General features: G+C 40.4%; 1 protein-coding gene across 1 annotated transcript; it reads right to left on the reverse strand.

The window, feature by feature from the left end:
- Window positions 1-1,014: 1,014 nt before the first annotated feature.
- LOC146564828 (m-AAA protease-interacting protein 1, mitochondrial) lies at window positions 1,015-7,508 on the reverse strand. The gene is made up of 5 exons (XM_085292594.1): window positions 6,998-7,508; window positions 6,198-6,269; window positions 5,873-5,999; window positions 5,644-5,788; window positions 1,015-3,115 (listed from the first exon to the last, which is right to left on the reverse strand). Exons 1-5 carry the CDS (start codon window positions 7,376-7,378, stop codon window positions 3,031-3,033), a joined length of 810 nt encoding a protein of 269 aa, XP_085148720.1. The 5' UTR covers window positions 7,379-7,508; the 3' UTR covers window positions 1,015-3,030.
- Window positions 7,509-14,207: the final 6,699 nt, after the last annotated feature.

A 14,207-nucleotide genomic window follows, 5' to 3' on the forward strand; every position in this document is an offset into this window, starting at 1 on the left:
GAGAAATTGTGATGCTGAGTGGCATAAACAGTTTTAATCAAAAATACTTCATTGTTCAATTAATTTGTTTTGATTTTTGTTTTAAAAACACTGATCATGTTTTGGGCTTCGTATGAAGTTGATGTCACCCATCATTAATAGGAACAGCACATTTGCCACGTCAGCATTTCAGTATTATGTCAAAAGTTTGTAGTGATGTTTCTATCCACTGATCAGAGTGTTCAGGTGCTTCAGTATTTCAGTCCCTGGACCCTTCATGTGCTGACGTGACTACTACATTGCAACTTGCTCCTAGTAGTTGCCAACCCTCTCAAATGGCAGCAGTATATGAATAAGTGAATGAAAATCAAGTTTAGTGTTTTTAGGCGTGCTTTGTTTGAGCAAACATTTTCTGTTTATTGGAAACAACATGCCATCCTTTGTTGGCATATAATAAGCTGCTGTGAAGCAGTGTTCAGTTATGATTAAAATGCAGCTGTCAGTAAATACTAAGTATGTTCTCTGAATCTTATCTCTTTTTTTCTGTCTAGAAGTAGTATTAACTTTGATTTCCACACATATTTATCCCGTAATTCTATTAATCAACCTTATAATGAGACTCTGACAGAGACAGCACAATGAATCTGAAGCGTCCTGGAGCTGGGACACATGCAAACATACAAATACACATTAAAGAAAGCATGAGGAATTGTTTGCAATCTGCTTCGCTAACCAGATTAATGAACTAGTTGGCGTCTAGCCTGGACTGATTCACACGTCAGAACATACAAAAAAACAATAAAATAACTAATAAAAACATTAGCTTTTGTATATTCACCACTTGTTTATGTTTTCTTGTTAATTTCCATTAAAGTGAGTGATGCACAGGCATGTTAAATTGTTTAATGTACTCTCACCATATCCATGAGCATATTGACACGTACTAAGCTAACCACACTCATTTAATCCCATTATGACTCGGTGAGATGCTTGACTGGAACTATAAAAAAAAAAAAAAATCCCCCCCCCCACGCAAACTTCCGCAGACCCCGCGTATTACCATGCAGGAAAATTAGACTAATCCTCAGCGTGTTTCATTATGCATGAATTAGCGGACGCTAATGACAGAATCCTCTCTGTTTGTCAGATATGTTGTCAACATTAATAATACTGCAGCAAGCTTTAACAGAATTGGATGACACGCAACATTCACGAGCCTGTCAAATGTGATGTCTTCGACAAGTGACACATTGCTGGCAGTGACTGTGGGCACAAACACAAGCTAAGGTGGAGAATTTTATGGCAGAATTAGTCATTCTTGCTTGGAGCAAAACGATACTATTATAACTATTTTCATTTTGTACAAGATTTGTGTTATGCTCTCTTTGGCCCATCAAGAACTGGCTTCAACTTTGTCGCTGGCAGCCATCTACTAGAACATATGTCCCTTTCTGCTTGCTACAGAAAGTGGATTTTCTTCCCTGATGCTTTTTTTTTATCACTAACAGAATTCCGGTATTAGTTGAATACCAGAATACAGATCTAATATTAACAAAGTTTTCTCTTGGCCTTTATAATAGTCACTTGTGGGAAAAACTATTCTGCAGTGCTCCACAAAGTACCAAAGTACTCCACAAATTTGGCACTGCATGTCTGCACAAGTATTCAAAACCTACTTTAGCAACAATTTAACCACTAACAGGTGGGATTTCAATGTGTTGTTCTAGTTGCTGATGAAGCTGCAAGCAGAAATGAATAAAGAAAAAGAAATGCTAAACTGAACTGCAGTGTGAAACCTGAGCTATTAGCTCACATGGATTACTTTTACATACACTGACTTTATTATTTTAAACTTTGGCCACTCTAGCAGTATATATAAGGCAGGAAGTAAGGAGCATAAGCCCTTAGGTTTTCTTTAAGGCTTTTTAATGTGGGGATAAGAAACTGCAGAGGCAACCATTGGTGTAGAGCAGGGGTGTCAAACTCCAGTGCTTGAGGGCCGATGTCATGTCAAACTTGTAAATGTGTCCCTGCTGCAAAACACCTGAAAAAAGGTAGCAGGTCTTTAGCAAGACTCTGTAGAACTTGAATGCATGCTGAGGTGGCAGCTCCTAATGTAAGTGTAAAAATGTACTTTTATTGCACCATGCTCATTCACTCATGAGCTGCTGCAACATAAATCAAATGACTGAATTGCCACCTCAGCATGCAGTCAAGTTCTGTAGAGTCTTGCTAATGACCTACTAATTTTATTCAGGTGTGTTGCAGCAGGGAGACATTTACAAGTTTCATGACATCAGCCCTGGAGGACTGGAGTTTGACACCTCTGGTGTAGAACAAATGGAATCTGTTGGGTCCTGATTTTCATCAGGGAAAGGACAGAAATTGGTGATGCAGTTTATAGATAGAACATACTGGTACTCAGACACCAATCAGATCATTATTACTTCTTAGTTTCTAGAAAAAATACCTGTGTATCTCCATCATAATTTGTAGTTTCTTTTTCAGATTTAATAAAAATAACTTTTGGAACGTGACAAAAGATATCATGGTTACAGCTGTAATACAATGACAAATGACCAAACTCAATTTAATAAAGCATGTACTTGACAGGTCCCAAAAAAATAAGCATGTACATGAAGTTGGTCAATGATCCAGAAAATAACTTCAATCTGTTCATATACTGTTTTTGTCTTTGGAGTGTCTATTAAAGGGATAACATTTTCAATAAGAAAACACAAACGAGATAGTCAACAGACCATAAGAACAGTAATGGTGAAGCATATACAGAATCTCATTTAAAAATGCCTGACGGGGGTTGACAGGTGAATCAGAGAGACTGTACAGTACCACTACTTCTAGTCTGACATGTAAGGCTTTAGGGGCATCAAAGAAAAACCATCAAGTAGTACTCAGTGTCTGCACAGCTCCAGCACTCTGGGTCCCATTTAATGTGATCCAAATGGAAAATGATCAGTACAGTTTCTCACTTTGAAGGTTGCCTTCCATGCGAAAGCAAAAAATGACAAATCTGAGCAAAGCTGAGTCAGATTATTCAGCTAGTTTCCAGTGCCAGTGCCAAACAGTGCTAACAGTCCAGTCAGAAGAGGCTCCCCTCGTTAGCTCTCGGTGGAATCTGCGACGACACAAAGCAAAGATGGTTAAAAACTTCCCACACTGTTAATCATGCACATCCTAGATTAGTAGTACAAGTTTATTGAAAGTGCTGAAAGAAAAGATGGACCGACTAACCCTGACATTCAAACTAAGTTTTGGTTCTTGTCTCACCTTGAAAATAATTGTATATAATTCTGAAAATGGCACCTGTTTCATGCCAAACTGTCGGTTTCATGTGAGCCTTCAGGATAACATTTGAAGTGTAACAGGATTTCTCAGAGAGGATTTTAAGACCTGGAACAATAGGACAGAGAATCTGGCTAACTAGATAGGTGGGTATTAGGTAGAATAGCCACACACTGTGGTCCAACAACTGGATTACTGGCTGAGAACAGAAAGAGGCTTTGACTGTTAGCACTGTGTGGGTGTGGAATGATTTGTCTTTTTGTTTAACCAGCAAACTTTATTGAAGAATTTAACATACTCAGAGCTGGATTCCAAACTACAGGAAGTTAGCAGACCTTTGCAGTGAAGGAATTGCAGTTATGCCAACGTTTCTTAACACTTTAAGGCAAAAAAAAGAAGCCACAATTCTTTGTTGATATTTGGTGAAATAATAGAAAATAAAGTTACAAGTTACTGCTTATCTTTTACAGTCAGTCAGTGATCAAGCACAGAATAACAAAGGTTTATGATGTGGCATCAGATTTCTGCACAGCCAGGTTGCTTTCAAAGAAAAAAAAAAGATTGATTTGCTTCATTTCAGGTATGTGACGGTAGTGGGTGTTGTTCTAAACACTGACCAACAGACACAACTGTGCCTGAATGCATCATATATCAACAGTGACAGAGGACTAAAAGTTGCTGCCTCTCAGTTTGTTTTTTCACACATCATCCCTGCACACATTGTGTGATAGCAGAACCAGTCACATGACCATTCAAGTACACTGAACATGCATCTGCCATCGTAAACAGGAAGCTGAAACTGTTTGATTTCTTGATGGGGAGGAAGAACCATGATGGTATAAATGAATTCCTTTGCCTAGATGCATGATTTTAAAGAATGGTTACATAAAGTGACTAGAAGCACGAGGAGATGATGACTGTGAAAAGAGCGTAATACGCTGATAAGATTTTCAAACTCCAAGTAGCTTAGCAGCATTTCCAAAAGTCTCAGTTTTAAAGGTCCATAAGCACCGCAGTAGTGTGGCTGTTGGTCATAAACCAACCTGCAAATTCAGAGTCTAAAATGAATCAACACAGAAACTTAATAAACTTCAGGTCCTCACATGGCCACTGTGGCTGGCTCCAAAAGAACATGATATTTGACCCCAGGGATATTAGATTTCTGTCAGTGCGCCCCAGGGCGGCTGTGGCTACAATGTAGCTTGCCATCAACAGTGTGTGAATGGGTGTGTGAATGGGTGGATGACTGGATGTGTAAAGCACTTTGGGGTCCTTAGGGACTAGTAAAGCGCTATACAAATGCAGGCCATTTTTACCATTTCATATATCTCTGGATGCTGGTAAAGCTCAAATTTAACTGTGTGGGTGATTTGGGGCAGGTTTGATTTTAGTGTAGTGGTTAACACATTCACCTAATGAATGAAAGATCACACACAAATTCCTGGGAGGAAGCACACCTGGACATCCAGCCTAAAAAAATCAGCCAAATCAAACATTTAGATCCATTTGTTATGGCGATCATAAGGGAGCTACAAAAGAAGCTTCTATCTGTCAAATATTATTAACAACTATATTACATAAATATTCCTGCTAACCCAGCTAGTAAGCAAAATTCCACCTTCTCAATGAAATATGGTCACTTCTGGTTTAACCCCCCCCAAATGGTAACAAAAAGGCTTCAAAATATGTCAACCAACCCATGGGTGACATCCCAGTGAATATGTTCATCTGTTATATAGTCTTATTCCACAATTCTAAAAAGTTTTTAAAAACAAAAATGAAAAAGAGTTTTTAAAGCAAATTGAAAGCAGAAATAATTGTTTTACCCTTTTTTTCCTACCAGTACTATTTTTGTTTCTTACTTTCAAGTGACTGAAGTAGCAGTAGAAATATACATGTCACTTTTGCCACTTTCCTTAAGAGGGGCATTAAATACAACACAGACCCTCATCCATGGGATCCTTCTGAACATTTCACTGTTATTCTTTCTGCATTTACTTTAAAAACCTTCAACTCACCACCAGCAGCTCTGCTCCCCTCCCAACAAAAACAGACCTGCTGTATGCTGGAAGGCCTGCAGGTAGCTTTGAGCTTTTGCCAACATAAGATTATCTCTAAGCAAATATTTGTACACTTTAATTTTGCATCAGCATAGCCTATATGGAGAAGTAAAACAAACAAAGATTTGGGCACATTTCAGCAAATTAATGATCAAAAGTTTTCTTTAAGCAAAGAAAGAGCAGACATAGCTTCAGCTCTGCTAACATGCCAGTGCTGAATGAGGAAATATTTGTTTCAAAGCCATGCTTCTGGATGATTGGCTTGTTTGTGATGTTGACAGATGACGAGATGAGTGCTTACTCATAAACAGCAGTTACAATTTTCTTCTGTGGGCCGCCGTCTTCACTGGATCCCACTTTGAAGATTTTTGTACCCTCAGGGTCATCGGGTCCTTCATGTGATGACAGGATCCAAAATCTCATGACGATATAGCAAAACTTCCTACCTGCAAGAAAAAAAGACAGAAATCAGAGTCCGTCCTGCTGTTCATATCACTTCCTCATCCCATGTTCTGATTTCACAAACTGACCATACTGATCAAAGACGACAGAGATGTCCTCTGGAAGCACAAATACAATATCATCCGTTTGGACACCGAGCTGCTTCCTCTGAGCATCAGTGAGAGACCCACACCTCTTCTCAACATATTCCAACATCTGGAAGGAAAAACAAGACGATCATTACTAAAAAAAAGACTGAAAGTGGGAAAAAAAAGTCTTAATTTGACATAAATACTAAATGTTAGATTTTTTTAACACTAACAGTTTGATACAGTCCTGTACTGTCTGTGTGAGACCGTCTCAACAAAGTCAGCTTTTTTTAAATACACCTTTGTTATGTCTTTGATGTGTTACCTCATTGGACACTATCCCCTTTAGCTCATGATATCTGCCGTTGGACATCTTGTTGGAGACATGAACCAAGGCCTGGAATGGATGAGGAACAAAAAGGTGGCTTATTCTCTTTAACCACAGTATTTAATAAAAAGCCGCGATTCCTGATGGTACAAGTGTGTGTTTGCATCTTTAAAACGGGTTTACAACCTGCCATGTTGCCTCAGGCTGGGTAATAACCAGAAAAATAAATAAATACACAATCTTAAAAGTCTCTAGTTGAAACTGTAACTGCTCTGCTGCTTTCAGTCGTGTTATGTGTTCTTCATTAGCACAATGAACCTGCCCAGTTTTCACCTTGGCAGGTTCATTCAGTAGGGGTGGTTGTAGCTCAGATAGAAGAGCAGGTCATCCACTAATCAGAAGGTTGGTGGTTCAATCCCTGGCTGCGTGTGCATTCACTGAAGGTGGAAAGCATTTGTTTATGGGGGGAATGCTTTTTTTGGGGGGGGGGGGACAAGCACATGTGGGACAACACTGCTATTAAAAAAAGTAAAGCTGAAGATAAACAGGCGGATGAAGGTCACGTGATGTGATGCAAACTTTAGCACAGAGCAAAATGTTATTTAGCGAGGTATAGTTTAATGTGGTGTTGTCCCACCTACGTTATCCAATCCATGACCTCTTGATGTATCAGATGTAAACGTGTATTTACTACTAAAGGTAACTCTTTCAAACAATGGTCCATATGAAGCATGAAAAATTTGCTTTTTATTATTGACAGTACTGATGAAAAAGTAAAACGGCCTGTCGGTATTTACCTGCTTCACACCTCTTTCAAACTCCTCAGAGTTGACGTCTAACTCAAAGTACAGATCAAGTGCAAACATGATGACCTTACACCTGATCCATGTGATCGGGTCTGGAATGCCGACCACGGAGATAGCGGGCCGGCGGCCGGAGCTCTCCTTGGGCCCGTCAGCTCCATGCTGCGAGCAGAACAGTCTGTGTTTCACACCGGCGAACACGAGCCTCCGGCCCGGCGCCACGGTGTAAAGACGCACGGAACGCACAACCGGACCGTCCCACTGCCGGTGCGCAGCCGGCTGCTTGCAGCTGTTCTTGCGGGCACAGACCCCCGCTGTACAGGCCACGAGGCCGCCGAACTCCCGGCATGCGGCGAGGCTGCTGATCCGCTGCATCAGAGCGGGAAGGACACAGCGTTAAGGCTCCGTGTCCACCACAGACCGGGGCGACAGCCTCCATCCACACTGCAGCCTCTTCTAACCTTATGCAACTCACCCCATATTGTACCCATAATGCCTATGGTGAAAACGACGTACACATAACAGTGCTGCTTTCAAGAACTGTTGGAAATTTTAACAATCGGAGCAGTTAGGCCCAATGACTGTGTGTGTTTGGCCTTGCCTGTGCTGGGGTTCGTCTTCGCTTTCACAGAACTCTAGCACTCGGTCTGCTGCTGTTTACTTTGAACAATCACTACAGTATTGTTACATTTTTATAAATATGTTTTTATTGCTTTGAAGTCTTAGACTCTTGAACTATGCTATCCTACAAGTTAGTATGCTAAACAGTACATATAATGATCATATTCAACTTCTGCAACATTTTCAATAACGATCTGCTACATTTTATTTCCTGTTTTTTTATATAATATTCATTACCGATTTGAGCACAGACAGATAATGCTCAGTATTTTCTGGCAAAATGTGTGACTACATATTTATACCGTATTTTACACAGTCGGTCCTTCAGATTGAATTCAGATTGTTTTTGAAAGACTAGACTGGATCTGCGTAAGAGTTCTATGCGTGAATGGCACTCATTGGGGGTATTTAAAGGCAGCAAAGTGGTTTTACTGATAGGATCCAGTAGAGGGAGATAAATACTCATTTATCGTGTGTGTGTGTGTGTGTGTGTGTGTGTGCGTGTGTGTGTCGAATAAGGGAACTAGAAAACAAACTTTACGTGTGTCTCTGCCCGCATGTAGTCTATTATAAAAACAATAAAAGAGAACATGTAAAAGAAAAAAGCAGCAGCAACACACACACACGCACGCACGCACATGCACACACACACACACGCACACACACACACACACTGAGTTGTTCACACGGGCCAGCAGTTTTAGCCAAGCTTTTGTTTTCTGAGCAGGTGCCCAAAATGATTGTGCGAAAATGTGAAATTTGATCAGCAGACCAAAACATCATTAAGTCCCCGCTGTTCTCGGTGATTGCAGGTCAGCTCCGCTGTATCGTCGCGCTCTCCCTCCTCTGTGCGCACACGCGCTCGCACGCATTCAGCAGACACCTGCGCGCGGCCCCGCCCACCTGAAGTTCTCCCAACTAATTTTATTTATCAATAATTAGCCGCGCAGCACTTGGTTATTTGAAATTGCGCTCAGACACGGAAACCTTTCCGGGATGTATCATAGTAATTATATGTGTCAGTTGAGAATGCTTTTTACATCTGCCAGTGGAGTGGAGCAGAATATTAACGACTCCTCGCTGGGTGGGATTAATTGTTGGAGAATCTGCAGTTTAATACACAAGCGAGGAAGAGTTAGAGTCCGGGTTGCTGTTTATTGCACCATTGGTAAATTAAACATACACAGTCTGAACTGACACAGGGAAGGTCCCCAAGACAGGGCCACGCTGTGCACTAACAATGCAGGGCACGATCAGAGACATTATCAGAGCAAGTTGTGGAATTCAATGAATCCTGGACTTGAAATCTGTGGGAGAAGTAGCAAAGACTGGAGTGGAAGTATTATTCAGATGGGCAAATTTCGCCTTATTTGAGGGCAAATTCAGGGTTCATTAAGTTTGAAAGATTTTCATCAGATTTAGAACAGATTCTATACCTGCACTTGTACACAGCAAAATCTCCAGTGTTAAATTAACACTAGAGAGTGTCTATATGGGTCCACTCCTCTGGGTGTTAAATACAACACTGTTGAGTGTTAAATTAACACTTCTGACAGTGTTATATGTTTAAAAGTAACCTAGTCAGTTTTGAAGATTAACAATGGCTAACACTGAGCAGTGCTGATTTTCTAACACTGGAAAATAACTCAGAATGTTAGAAATATTCCAGTGTTAGAAAATCAGCACTGCTCAGTGTTAGTCTTTGTTAATCTTCAAAACTGACTAAGTTACTTTTAAACATATAACACTGTCAAAAGTGTTAATGTAACACTCAACAGTGTTGTATTTAACACTCAGAGGAGTGGACCCATATAGACACTCTCTAGTGTTAATTTAACACTGGAGATTTTGATGGTAAAAATGTTCTTTTAGATAAATCTGTAAGCTTTGCAGGGTTGTAGAAGGACTTTGGTGTTATTTAGCTGAAAATAACAAATCTGAAGCTGCTCAAATTCTTGTAAAGTTCACATTAGTGAAACTTTTAGGTCCCCAGGTCTCTCCTCATGTTGTTGTATTGCAAGTGTAAGTAATTGTGATGTTGTTTAAAGGTGATCACATACAGCCATATCAAAGTCTTGTGTATCGTTTGGGGTCATTTGAAGAGCTGGACTTGACTTAAAGGTAGTGTACCTTCTTCAGTTGAGGTTGGTTTTGAGATTTTCGGGCGTCAGTATCTTCAAATGGGACTGTAAATGAGTCATAATTACTAAATTAATAAATGAAGGTAATTTCCCTCCAAAATATTTGGCAGATTTATAGCCTTCGAGGCCGAGCAGTATTTCTGCTCTTTCTGAATTCATTCAATCTAATTTCCTGTTAGTCTTATAATGTTGTAGTGTCGGACCCTCAGGGTGTTATTATTGTCACTCAGTATCACAGCGTGTGAGCTGTAACACTGCAGCCTGCGTCTTCGCTGGGTCCGTTCCTCTGTTGTGCCACTGAAAGGCACTGTTGTCCACAGCTGAGCTCCACGCTGGTGTAACATGCTCTAACAGAGATGAACATACCGTGCTGAACAAACCCTCCAGAGTGCATGAGGCAGGTCACTGAGAGTAAATATGGACACTGGTTCATCAGAGGCAATGAGACAACTCCATCAATAAACAACATGTGGATATAAAATATAAGGGCACGCTGTCTGGGTGGAATCACAACTATAGCACATCTTAGACGTCACAAAATGAATGTAAATGGCACTTTAGCTTTGCTGTTCACGTGGGAGGACGAGGTGAAACGTCTCACTTTAACTCAGTGGTTTCTAACCTGGGGATTAAAACAAATAATGTCAAGAAAACAGAAACATTTCTCAGCTCAAGAAAATGATGACGCTATCCAAATAAGTACCTGTTAACTGCTGCCTATAACGCACAATATATACTGTAATTATTTTTTTGAGCTGGTATTTACAGTGCTTCTATAGCCCTACTGACCACACACAGTGATATACTGTACAAGCCAAATTTATCAGTTTCTTTATATGTTCTTTATTTTTCTGGCATTCACACCCACAGCCATGCATGCCAGTGAACTTTATCTGTATACCGAGTGAAATTTAAATATGCAGTCCCTCAAAATTGTTTCAGTGAAACAAAACAAAACAAAAGTCATAGAAGCTGAAATTACAGTCAAAATGGTAATGACTTATAAGTGTGTCACATTATCGCCTAATATTTGTAAAGCTGAGGTGTTTGGATGTATCCTTTTTTTAATCTTTGCCATTTAAAATGCAATCAGTAAACCAAAAAAGCCAGATACAACCTGTACCATTGTGCCACAAGAAGAGGTTGCGTTGGCTCATATAAAACCGATTCATATATATATTTATATCTACATTTTCTTTTTTTTACAAAAGTGGTATTTTGCAATTTCAAATTTTATTTTATTTTTTACATTTCTTCATAATCCGGTTTTTAGAACTACTTGGTCAACTTTGTGTTGGAAAGGATAGCGTGTTAAATCTGAAAATATGTTGTTTTTGTAAATTTGAATTTAATCTGGGCCACAGGTATTGGATTTTGTGTGAGCTGGCAGGGAGCCACACACAATAGCAGGCACAGGTGTTGACCAGGAAAAAAAAGAGACAGAGTGAAAGAGAAAGAAAGAAAAGGTAGAGGTGGAAAGTGATTTGAATTATCATTGCAGAATACATTTGGCATGGCTGCAGCGGAAAAAGCTTTAAATAGAGTCGTAAAGTTTTTATTTAAAACGGACGCACGGGCATTTCCAAAATTCACATTTCCGCACCTCTTTTGTGTCTTTTTTTCTGCCGGAGTGAACCGTCAATTTCCAAATGCAGAACTCGTTGATCAAGAGAGCAGATATCTTTAACTTAAACGTCGGGTAATGAGAGAAATTAGCACAAATGCTCTTAGTAATAGTTTCTGATTTATTTTTTTTTCACTCACAAATTATTTTTCAACTTGTTTTTGTATCTGCGCATAAATTAAAAAAATCGGCTGAAATTTATTATTCATCTGAGATGTGATTAATATGCAAAATTATGCAAATTAAGATGCAATTAGGCTCCAATTCTCTAGTGGAATTTTCCATTATAATTTAATACAAAGTAACAGAGTAATTGGTGTCACGTGTAATTACGGTTACTCAAGTGCACTTTCAGGCATGCAAATGATTCGCTATATGTTGGTTATCCTATGCAAATGTACCATGTGGTGTTTTAACAAGTTGAGGAAAACACAATGGGCGCGTGGTTACCCAGTGGGGTTGGAACAAGGTAAGTGTATTTAGCTGGAAAACTTTCAGTGCTCAGATTATCACCAGTTAAGACTTCCAGTTACTTCTTCTTTTTTCTTTTTTTGAATTTATGATGAATGCTGGAGAGGCACACACTTTCATCCGCCACCAATCGATTAATGAGGGAAAAGTGGTTTTGGATGTGACGGTTCGAGGGAAAGGAGGTGGTTTCCAACATGAAACTGTTGCTTCAGTTGACATAGTTCACGAGAAGCATAAGACACCACCCGACCCCACCCCTCCACCCCACTTCCTCGCTTCAGTCAGAGCTTTTCTGCATCTTCATTAGAACTGTGCCCTGTTTGATCAATGACATTGCAAATGTCACAAGCAATCACAAAACATTACGACTTGAGGGGCAATTACACCGCAGCTCGGTGTGACAAACTTTGCAGCCGGCGGCCGGGCAGAGGGAAGAAAAGCGATTATGTAATTGATATCTATTTAGATAGAATGAAAGTCCTGTAGAACGCTCGGAGGGAAAAACTGTTCGCAGAGCAATTCCTTCTTGGGAGGCAAATTGATTTTAAATTGTTACATGGCTGGTTACATGTCCTGACATCTTGCTTTGCTCTCTCTGACACACACACACACGCACATAAACACGCTCTCTCTCTGGCATTTAAACACACACAGATACGCTCACTTACATGCACACACTCCTGCAGACACACACCCTCCGCTATCTGTCTTGTTCATGATCAACGCTCTGAACAAAGACATCCTCCCTCCCTCATGCCCCCTCCCTGCCTCACCCATTTCTCTCTCTCTCTCCCTCTCCGCCTCCACTCTGTGTGCCTGCCTGCTTGCACAACTCTCTCAAAGAACATAATCCCTCAACAAAATGGAAACACAAAGGAAACTTGAGCTCAATCCTATAAACGCACGGACACAGCAGACAATGCCTCCTCCCACCCGTTTCCCCCTATCCCCGTCCCCCTGCCTCCCCAACAGCCATAAATGCCCCGTGGCACAGATCAGGCTTTATCAATCCTCCCTCCCTCTCTTCCCCCTCATCCTCCTCCTACATCCATCCCTCCTTCCCTCCCTGATTTCCACCCCACCGCCACCACCTCTACTTTCCTCCCGTCTCCCATACCTCCACACAGGCTGTTCTCGTGCAGCAGCCGAGCTGAAAGTCGCTTTGCGATTTGGCTCGCAAATTTACTCGCTTCTTACGAGTCTTTGATTTGAGCAGTAGTGGTAACGTCGCAGGGGCTGACGTGGAGGTAGACGTTGGAGTTGTTCAAAACTTCAAGGTGCAGCAGCCCGACTACTACGATTTTAACTCAGCGTCTTGATTTTGCAAGAAGTTCCCATCGCCTCGTCTGTTTCTTTGGTTCTGCCATGGCACCAACCAAACATGAATCAGACGACTCTGTCCAACACTTCTACATCTTTTTCCTTAGATTTCTTTTTCGTTGTTGTTGTCGATGATGACATTCAAATCTCTGTAGGTGGTGCTCGGGCGCAGTCATTAGCAAGTTTCTGTATCTCATCCCAAACAAACACTGATGTTGCTGTGTGACAGGTTTCTTTGGCAAGACCTATCACACATATGTTTTCAGAACCACAGCCTTAAAAGTAAAAATTTTCACTACTGTCCAAAAGAAGTTTTCTATATTCATCAATCCTCCTTATCGTCCTTTCTTAAAAGCAGGTCTAAATCAATTTGTCTGGGCTTCAAAACCATTGAAAAGAAAGTAGTTTGCAAGTTACCATATTTTCTGGTTAAGTTTATAATATTTAGGTTGTGCTGTGGGTTGATATGACTGCTTCAAATTGTTAAACTTTTACAGTAATAAACCCTCGGTTACGGTTAAGGAATCATGTTGGTCATCTTTTAAAAACAAAACAACAGCGACTGCCGAACAGCGGTTTCCTTGTTGTTCACGCGACTTCCTTGAACGTAAACATAAGCCCGTATGGGGGATTTCTCTTACAGCTCATCATAACTTCTTGTTTTTACTCAAACAAAAGTTTCTGTTCAGATTTATGACACAGTCAAGATGTTGATTTGTTCTAATTTGCCCGGAAATTGGCTCATATTGTATGAAACGCAATATAAGCCGAAGGTTGCGTGACACGAGATACTAAGGAAACTTTGATTTACAGTCGATGTCTTTACTTTAAGGTGAGAAATATTCACCGTCGGAATTTATTACCCAGGATCCTACAATGAAGTGTCTGTGTGACTTTAGTATGAAATAACAATGTTGCGTGCAGCAAACTGAAGATGTTTTGTGGCTTTCCATTATGTAGGTCAGTGTCAGTTTCCAACTTTGACTAAACTGTTTTGCACCAGTTTGTTATTAAAGTTTAACCAAAC

The sequence above is a fragment of the Mchenga conophoros genome, linkage group LG11, assembly GCF_057382185.1.
Source record: "Mchenga conophoros isolate Kocher_MC1m ecotype Shallow Benthic linkage group LG11, M_conophoros_male_GT1.1, whole genome shotgun sequence".
NCBI classification, from domain to species: domain Eukaryota; kingdom Metazoa; phylum Chordata; class Actinopteri; order Cichliformes; family Cichlidae; genus Mchenga; species Mchenga conophoros.